Source organism: Chinchilla lanigera, unplaced genomic scaffold (genome assembly GCF_000276665.1).
Source record: "Chinchilla lanigera isolate Chin_1 unplaced genomic scaffold, ChiLan1.0 scaffold00057, whole genome shotgun sequence".
NCBI classification, from domain to species: Eukaryota; Metazoa; Chordata; class Mammalia; order Rodentia; family Chinchillidae; genus Chinchilla; species Chinchilla lanigera.
Genome location: NW_004955458.1, coordinates 14701087 through 14710760, shown reverse-complemented (window position 1 = coordinate 14710760; position 9674 = coordinate 14701087). Strand labels below are relative to the sequence as shown.

General features: G+C 42.5%; 1 protein-coding gene across 1 annotated transcript in view; it reads left to right on the top strand.

Annotated features, from left to right (window-relative positions):
• Window positions 1–9290, top strand: part of Il26 (interleukin 26) — a 17510-nt gene extending 8220 nt beyond the window's left edge. Inside the window, exons 4-5 of the mRNA XM_005397467.1 lie at window positions 8639–8704; window positions 8792–9290. Of these exons, the coding sequence (XP_005397524.1) occupies window positions 8639–8704; window positions 8792–8878 (153 nt within the window). The 3' untranslated portion in view covers window positions 8879–9290. The remainder of the gene's footprint in view (window positions 1–8638; window positions 8705–8791) is intronic.
• Window positions 9291–9674: the final 384 nt, after the last annotated feature.

The following is a 9674-nucleotide window of genomic DNA, read 5'->3' as shown; positions in this document are numbered from 1 at the left end:
TGCTCATGTTTGACTTGCAGAGAAATAAGGGGAACAGCAAAGGGAGAAGCATAAGTAAGGCTTGATGGTGTGAAATAGCGTACCATTTTCAGGAAACGAGTGCTTGAGCATGAGTGTAAAGTGGCCTGGAGCCTGTGAAGAGGAATTGGCCTTGTAGGTTTTAACCAAGACTTGCTGACAAAGCCCGGGTAAAGGACAGCCTGCTACGACCAGCTGAGGAGTCTGGACCTTATCCCGAGGAAAATGGAAGGCCCCTGAACGGCAAGACATGATCACAGTTTGTGTTTTAGAAAGAACCACTGGGAGGATACACGGGTGTGGGCGGAGGTCGAGTCCTAAGCCGGAGGGACATGGAGAAGAGCACCGCGGTGACACGCCAGGGCTAAGTGCTGCCACCCTGTGGTCACAGGGAAGTGTGACCAAACGCGAGTCCCGGGAAGCAGGCGGAGGCTGGGAGGAGCGTGTGCTGGCCGGGTGGGGTCAGTCACTAAGACTGCGCAAGTTCAAAGCTCACAGGAGGACCAGCGCGCTGCCTTGGACCTGAAAACCATGTGAGGGGTTTCACAACAGTGGCATGGATGTGCTCCATATATATGCTGGATATGTTTCATGTTTATTAATGTATGAATTCACATTTTATTGAGGTATGGTTGACATACATTTAGCTAAGTATATTCAAAGTGTATAATTTGATAACTTTCATATATAGGCACTAAATATACACTTGAGCAACCACCCCATAATTAAGCTGTTCACCACCTTCAAAAGTCTTCTTCTGCCTCCCTGCCCCTGTCCCCGGGAAACCAGGGACCCGCTTTCTGTCATTATAGGTTAGTTTAAACTTCCTAGAATTCAATGTAGATGGAACGTTGTTGGGGAGGGCTCTTTGATCCAGTCAGTCACCTGTAATCCTTGAGGTTCACTCAGGTTACCACATGCAGCAACAATCCATTCCCTCTTCACTGCCCGTGGCCACTGTCACGTGTCGTCATTCTAATGACATGCCACGACCTGCTTGGCACCTGTTGATGAGCATTTACCCCGCCTGTCCCACATCTTGGCTGTTACAAATAGAGCTTCTGTGAATATTCAGTATAAGTCTTTGTCTGAAGAGATAGCTTTATTTCTCTTGGGGAAATACATGGAAGTGGGGTGCCTGGGTCATGGGTTATGTGGATGTTTGGCTTTATTAGGAGCTGCAGAACTTTTCCAAAGTGCTGCTGAGGTTTCCTGGCGCTCGTGGTAATGATGTGAGTTCAAAGTGCTCCTACACTTGCTCCCCCGCGGGTTAGCCGGTGTTTATGGTGTCATGCAGGCTGAGTGGACAGCAGCGTTTCCAGCTTGCAGCTGCCCAGTGGTGAATGGCTTTGGACATCCTTTGATTTGCTGGTTAACAGCCATACATCTTTTTTGATTAGTTGTGTGTTAGCTTTTAGTTGTTGTGACAAACCCTGAAAAGAAACTTTGGGGAAACAAGGTTTATTTCAGCTCCTGGTTTCAAAGGTTTCGGTCGTGATCAGCTGGCTGCATCGCTCTTACGCAGAGATGTCACGGCAGGAAGATGCAGCAGAGAAAAGCTGCTTACCTCACAGCAGCTAGGAAACAGGAAGAGAAAGAGCTGGAAAGAAAGAACTGGGGATAAGATGCGGCCCCCAAGGTCATATCCCTGCGATGCTCTTCTTTTAGCTGGGTTGCACTCCGGATTTTTCTTTTTTTTTGTTTTTCCAGTACCAGGATTCAAACTCACAACCTCACACTTGCCAGGCAGGTGCTGTGCCACTGCGCTAAATCCCCAGTCCCCAACTCTGGATTTTTCATTACTTCCTGATAATGGAAGTATATATCAGTTCATCGGTGGATTAACTCGTTGGTAAAGTGAGAGCCCTCCTGACCTAGTCACCTTCGAAAGCCCCACTTCTGAGCATGTGAGCATTTCTGGGAATGTTCGATTTAACTCATAATGAAGTGCTTGTTCAAATATTTTGCCACTTATTTTAAAATAAGTATCATTGTTTTCTTATTGAGTTTTGAGCATGTGTTTAAAAATATGTTCTCAATACAAGTTCTTTGTTAGGTAAACGTATGCTAAAAACACAGTGAATGTTTTAAAATGTATTATAGTGAGGGCACATTGCCGTTAATTTCCTTCAAATCCCACCCTCTGCCCTTCAAATGCCCTTGTCCCAATGTCCTTGCCTCTCTCTGAAGACCCGGACGTGCTCTCTCAGGAGCGTCATTAGTTCTGCTGTCTCAGCCACCTCAGTGTCGTGAATCAGGTCACGGTGTTTACCCTTCATGGTCATTTTGACTGTGGGGAAGAGCCAGGAGTCACACAGGGCCAGAGCTGGTGAGCGAGGCGGAAGAAGATGCACCACAGCGTTTCCGTAAACCTGCCTTTCCACTGCATGGTACTTGGGAGTGGCATTCACTGTATTTTTGATCATACCTAGTAAAGACACCCACAGACAAGGATTTCTAGAACCTCTTCAGAACATGGGAAAGGGATGAGTTAGTTATATTTGAAGTGAGACAAAGTGCTTTGAGGAGATTTAATGGTAATGTATCTTTTATTGTAATAAATTGAAAAAATAAACATTCATCTTCTATTTGGAACACACCTCGTATAGTTTGCAAGTATTTTGTCCCAGTCTACTGTACCTTTTCCTTCCTTGGTAGGGTCTTCGGAAGAGAAGACATTTTAAATTTGTCATATCATTTTTTCCTTTAATCAACCATGGTTTTTGGAAATATTTAAGAAAGATCACAAAGATGCTTTGCTATGCGTTCATGTAGAAGGTTTCCAGTTTTATATTTCACTTGGATGCTAATAGCTTTTACATAAGTATTGAGATGATCAACAATTATTTTTTAGACAGTTGAAAGAGTGAATCACACTGACCGACTTCCAAAGTTGAACTTCTTCGCCTTTCGCGGGTGCACACGCTGGGGAAAACGTGCTCCTGCTCTGCCCTCTTGTTGCACTGACCCCTGCATTATCGTCAGATGGCCCGCATTATCTTTAATAATATCCATTGCTCTGCAATCTACTTCCAATACTAATAGCTACACTCTACTAAGAACTGCACTTCCGCCGGTTAGTGTTAGTGTGCTATATCTGTTGTATCCTTTTACTTTATTTGCGCCTTTTCTTGGTTGGTTTCTTGTAGGCAGCATTTGTTTAGGCTCTGCTTGTTAAAAACTCTCCTCTGGCAGTCTTTCTATTGATAAGTGTAGATGTAATCACACTTACATTTCGTGTGATTCTTAATATAGTTGGGGTTAAATTTACCCTTTTGCTGTTTGCTTTCTACTTATCCTTTTTATTCTATTTTCCTGTTTCTTGTCTTCTACATCGATTTTTAACATTTCTGTTTTATCACCTTTATTGACTTCTTGGTTATAATTCTTTTGTTTTGGACTTTTTGAGACTTTTTATTCTTTGGTCTATGGCTAGGTTTTCACATAATATCCTCCTTTATATTATTTTCTGTACATTGATAATTTTATACAGAGACATGACCAGAATGAGGCTTGATTTTTTTGGCTGGAACACTTCATAGGTAATGTTGTGTAATTTCATTTTTATTATTTTATTATTTTACAGGACAGGGTCTTGCTATGTTGTCCAGGCTGGGCTGAAACTTGTAGTCCTTCTGCTTGAACATTTTCAGTAGCTGGGATTATAGATGTTCACTACTGTGCCCAGCTTGGTCTCTACTTTTATAGTTACTAGGCACTGGTGATTATTGTCCAGATCCATTAATTGATAAGACATAGCAAAACAATGATTTTTAAATTCTATTATATCTTCTTTATTTATAACCTGAGGTAATTCTACGAATAGTGTCTACTCCTCACTAACTGTTTGTCCATTTTGAGGAATTAGGTGTGGTGGCTCACACCTGTAAGCCCAGCACTTGGGAGGCTGAAGCAGGAGGTTTGCCATGAATTTGAGGCTAGCTTGGGCTGCACAGTGAGTTCAAGGGTTCAAGGCCAGCCTGCACTGCCAAGGGATACCTTATCCCCCCCCCCCCAAAAAAAAACAAAAACAACAAGAAAACCAAAAAAGAAGCGGGGTAAATACTTAATTCTTTTTCTTCATTTGGGAGTTTTAGATGTAAGGGATTGGTTTTTAAAACCTTCTCCTATGATGACTACTGAGTTGTTATTTTTTGTTATTTTCTCTCAGTTTTATTATGAACTCATAGACTTAATTATTTTATTTTTAAAAACCTTTCCAACTTCTGTAAGCTACCGCCTTTGTGCTGCTCTGTGCCCCTTTAATCTTGGCATGGTCTGGAGTCACTCTAAGATACAGCACCATGACGGTTATTGTGATAGACCACTACCTCCGCCGTTCCCACCACCACTGAACTGGAAAGTCAGCTTATCATTTCGGGTAATGTTCCAAGCCTTTCTCAGCACCCAATAAAATAGTGCCTTTTCAATTAATATGACTTCGGTAATTCACTATGATTAGTTTGATAGTACAGTTATTCAAAGAAAATAAGTTGAATGTAATATAAATTTCTTTTGATTTTACAATATTTTCTAGCCATGGTACTTAAAAAGTTGTCCTGTGATATAAGAGGGCGGTTTAAAGATTGGTGTAGAACTCTAACACTCTCAGACTTGAGAGGCAATTTAGCAGTTGCCTCAATGTGTTCATGAGATAATTCGCCTAATTGCTAGTGATCAAAGTCGAAACTGAAAAAAATTCTCATTAGTTTTCAAGATTTTATCATCTAGTTTAATTAACATTTTGAGAGCCTGAAGAGTAATTGGTAATTATGAAGACACATTTTCCCATATTTATTGGGTGTAAGTACGTTTAAAATCTGATGTCTTGGCAAATAGAATGTTTATATTGCTTTTTCTTGTGGGCAATTTGCTGAGTAATTTATATCATCAACTGCAACTAGCTTATCAGGTTGTGAGACACTGCCAATTATTCATCCTTGTAAATTTAATTTTTTCATTGAAATTGCTTGAAGTTTCAGAAAACCAAGACCATAGTCAGAGTAGGAATTATCTTAGCTATTAGGGTCAACTAAGAAACTGCATGCACGCATGCGTGGGCACACACACGCACACACAGAGTGGTTGCACATACCTGGAGTTGTATGATAAGGTACCTAAAAATATAAGCTGTTACATATAGCTTTTTCATTCCCCCAATGGCTATATGGTTATAAAGTGATGTACTATATTACAATAAAGACCCCACACCCCAAAGACATGAAGGTATCAGGGCCATAAGCTAAGGATTATCCTAGGTATTAATCAGGTTGTTTTAAACAGAATTTTCATGCTCACTAAAGCCTAGGATATATTTCACACTTTTATTAAGCCAGGAGGCTGTGAATGCGGAGGCAGGAGGCTGATGACTGCATTTCGTTTGCTAATTGAGTCATTTGACGTTTCCTATCATTCATTCTTTGTATTTGCTGAACACTACTTCAGAGTGTCAGATTCAACAGAAATCAACAGTCTAGGTCTCCGTTCTCGCAGAGGCCTCTGCAAACGCTTTCAGCAGGGCTGGGATGGTCTCGGGCTGTGACAGGGACTGGACAGGAGGATGTGCTGCCCCCGGCTGCAGGGTGGGGCTCAGCTGCAGATAAATCAGTCTGGGGATTTCAGCTGAGATCTGAAATGTGTTGAAGTCATCCCTGCCGTCCTCAGCCTTGGGCCACCTTGCCACCCTCTCCTTTCTCCCCACCCACCCCGGCACCCTCTCAGCCCCAGCCCTCTTAGTCTCTCCTTCTGCCAGTCCTGGGTCCCATAGGCCGTTCCCTCTCCTCTGTCTCCCAGACAGGCTGTATTTTTGTTTTGCTCGTTGTATTTGTCACCTGGTACTGTAATTGTGCGTCATTTTCTGTGTCTTGGGAGGCTGTGAGTCATCGTGAGTGTCCTGAGCCATTTTTATAATGTAGTGCTTTTATAAATTAATTTCAGGGCTGTGTGGTGGAGGCACCATTGCGTGCCCAGCATACACTAAGGATACAGTAAATACGTGTTGACTTAGAGACAAACGATTAGACTGCTCTCCGCGTGTTTCTTACTGCAGGACCGTCTCACGCTTTCCTTTGCGCTGATCTCTAATTTTTCTAGTTCCACGCTGGATAACGCTGTTCCAGGTGAGCTGGTTAAACCGCCTAGCCATTCTTATAGGAAAACCGCTCGTTCTTTTCTCATCTCGTTTCATTTCTGCAACTGCACCTCTACACAAAAACATGAAAAGGGGAAATCATTCTTTGCAAAATTCCTTCTTCCAAGCAAAGCACTTTGAATAGTGGCAGTAAAATCTAGCCACGCTACTGGATCTGTGGGCAATATTTACAATTCACAAAATGAGAATATTCTGGGTCAGATTTTTAAGAGAGATTGTTTGCAGCAAATGGAGTGCCAGGCACTGGAAAGAATCCTGCAGTCCAGGGTGTAAGTCTAAGGGTGGCACTGGTCTCTTAGTTTTTCTGTCAGTAAAGCCTGACTTTTTCCTAAGGCGATGAGAGTGGTGTAGGAAGTCTTCCAACACTTCTCAAAATTAACATGCTGTTTAACTTCTGTAGTGTCCAGAATTCAATGGGTTTCTTTTTTTGTTGTGTTTTGTTTTTTCTCTTTTTTTGAGACAGGGTCTTGCTATGCAGTTTAGGCTGACCTTGAGCTCACTTTGTAGCCCAGGCTGGCCTCAAACTCACAATGATCCTCCTGCGTCAGCCTCCCGAGTGCTGGGATTACAGGCGTGTGCCACCACACCCGGCTTCAGTGAGTTTCTTGGGCTTCTCCCACTTCAGTGTTAAGTCTTTAAATCTTAGCACGTGATTATAGCAACACGGAGAGTGATGCTCTTTGTTAAAAGCAGAGGCTTATGTGCATGCAGTGTGGAGACGTTTTACCGAGAGAGCATGTACACATTCACAGCGGATTAGAGTGCCCGCCCACCCCAGGGGGCGTCCTGTGCTGCAGTTTGGTACCGGCACACTCTTAGTTCAGGCCTCAAGCACAGGAAGGTCTCAGCTTGTGCTTGTGAACCCCGCATGTGACCCTTTCTCCTGAGTGTGTCATGTTCGTAGAAGTTGAGCACACTGTGCTTCTGGGCCTAATCATGACCTTTCTTGCAAGTCTCTCCTTTTCTATATAGGATGTTGCTTGAAGATAGAGTCCCTACGTAGGCAAAACAGAGAATACTGCTACTGCCATGAAGACCATTAAAAGGTCATTTGGTTGAGCTTGGCTGTGTGTTATTCATGCTAATAAGTGTTGTCATTTAGCCGCTTCTCTTTTACGAGTTGTAAGTCAGTGTTATCTTTTCGATATGCTAATAGGGTTACAGTATCTTGTCATCAGGACGGGACCTCTTGTGGACCTCAGATCAGTAACCAACTTACCTGCGCCTCGTCCTCCCCTTCTCAAATCGAGAATAGTCAGTCCATAGAGCATCTCCGGTCTGTTCCAGTGCTAAGCTTTTATGAATAAAAAGTAAGGAAATAAGGGTTTCTTCTTTTTCTTTCTCTCCTTTTTTTTACCCTGTAGAAGCACGAGGCAGAATCAAGGAGTATGTTAATTGTTCCGACTGGATTCCCAGGTGATTTCTGTGCTCAGGTGGGGTGTGAAAATTTACCTGCACAGAGGGGGCTGGCAGCTTTCCCGGCCAGGCTGTGAGCCACGTCTCCGGGTGTCGGTCTGCTGCTAGAAAAGCCCGCAGGACCTCCCCGGTGCTCTCTCCGGACCCCCGCACTGCGCACTGCGCTGTGCGTGGCGCATGACTGCTGATGTGATTTTTCAGACAGTGGGTTTTTGTGGCTCTCCATCACCTGTGCTTTGCACTTCTCTTGCTTAATGGTTCCGTCGAGCTCTGTCTCTCGTTTTCTGGAAGGCACCGAGCTCTTCCTTGCTGCAGGGCTTTTGCGTCACCTTCCGCTCTGCCTGGACCGCTCCCTTTGTGTTTCCTGCTCCGTTCTTTTCTCCTCGCTTGCTCGTATAGCTGGCTGCTTTCCACCTTCCGATCTTGATTTCAGTCCCTGTGTCATTCACTTAACCTGCACTAGGAGAAAATTCCAGGCAGGTGCAGCTGGAAGGAGGAGAGAGCTTCAGCTAGCTCACAGCTTCGGGGGTTCGGTCCATGGGTGGCTGGCCCCAAGGCAGGAATGGCGCGGTAGAGGGTGTGGGTGAGGACAGCTGCTTGTGCTGTGGCAGCTGTGAAGCGGAAGGAAGGGAGCAGCTAGGGAAGAGAATACACTGTTCTCGCTCCTGCCTCAGTCACTCACCTCCAACCGTTTTTGTCATCATAAACCTTTATCACAGAGCCTTGTACATCACAAACAGTAATTGTAATTTGGAAATTTTTATTTTTTGTTTTCTTATTTATCATCTGCTTCCCCCATAAAACTAGAAGCTCTGTGAGACAGGGTCATGCACTATTTATCTGCCAGGGCATATCTACTGATACCTGCTCAACAAGTATTTGTTGATTGTATGGAAGAACACTTTTAGTGCAACTTCAACAATTTTTTAAAGGCTGATAATCATTTAATCTTGACATTTCCGTGTATAAACATACCACTTTGCAGATACAGGGGAAAAGAGGCTCTGCAGACACAACAGTTTTATCTGTATTTACCCTTCCTTGCCTTCTCAGATTTCCTGTGTTTCATCAGGAGGAGAGATGAAACCTATTACCAGGATGAAGAGAACATTTTATAGGGTAAGTATTCCAAAATCATTGTTTTTGAATACTTTGAGTTTTAAAATATGAAAACTTCCTGCTTTTATATTTCTATTTTATCTGCAGATTGGACACAAAGGAATTTATAAAGCCATCAGTGAACTGGATATTCTTCTGTCCTGGATTAAAGAGCTATTAGAAAATATTTCATAAGCCAAGAAGCCAACCACACTGACTTGATAGTAATTTTGAAATGCAACAAGAGCCACTAGAAAATAAATAACTGATAACCCCATATTTAGTTTTGAAAGTTTTATAAATATTACTGACAGGTGATTCAGAATAGCTGAAAGAGACTTAATGTAATAAAATTTGGACATAAGTAAATTGTCATAAATTTGTACATTTTCTATGTGTTCAGAGAATATTTTCACCATGATATTTTATGTATAAGCACATTATATAAATCTATAATTTAAGGTATACAAACTGAATTAACTCATATATGAGCTGTGATAGAAAAATATGGTGACTATTTAAATATATGGTAAAAGATCACTGCCATGAATTTTGCTCAAAATAATCTCCTTTGCTCAACATACATTTATTTGATTGTTCTTCCCACTTTCTGAAGCAGCTCTAGACATCTTTTTTTTTTTTTTTTTTTTTTGGTTTTTCTCCGGTACTGGGAACCGAACTCAGGACCTTGCGCTTGCCAGGCAGGCGCTTTTGCCGCTGAGCTAAATCCTCAGCCCTCTGAAGCAGCTCTGGAAGTCCTCTTTTGTGAGTGCCTTTAGTTGCACTGTCATAGCTGCCTTTATGTCCCAATCAGTTCAAAACATTTGTTTTTCATTGTCATTTTTTTGAGGTTAGGGGAATTTTACTGGAAATAAGAAGAATATTCCCTGAATTTTCAGGAAGAGTTCAAGTGAGTAGCCTTCATTGACTTTTTCACTTGAAGGAAAAGCCAGAAATACATGGTGCCGGATTCAGTGAATAAGATGGATGA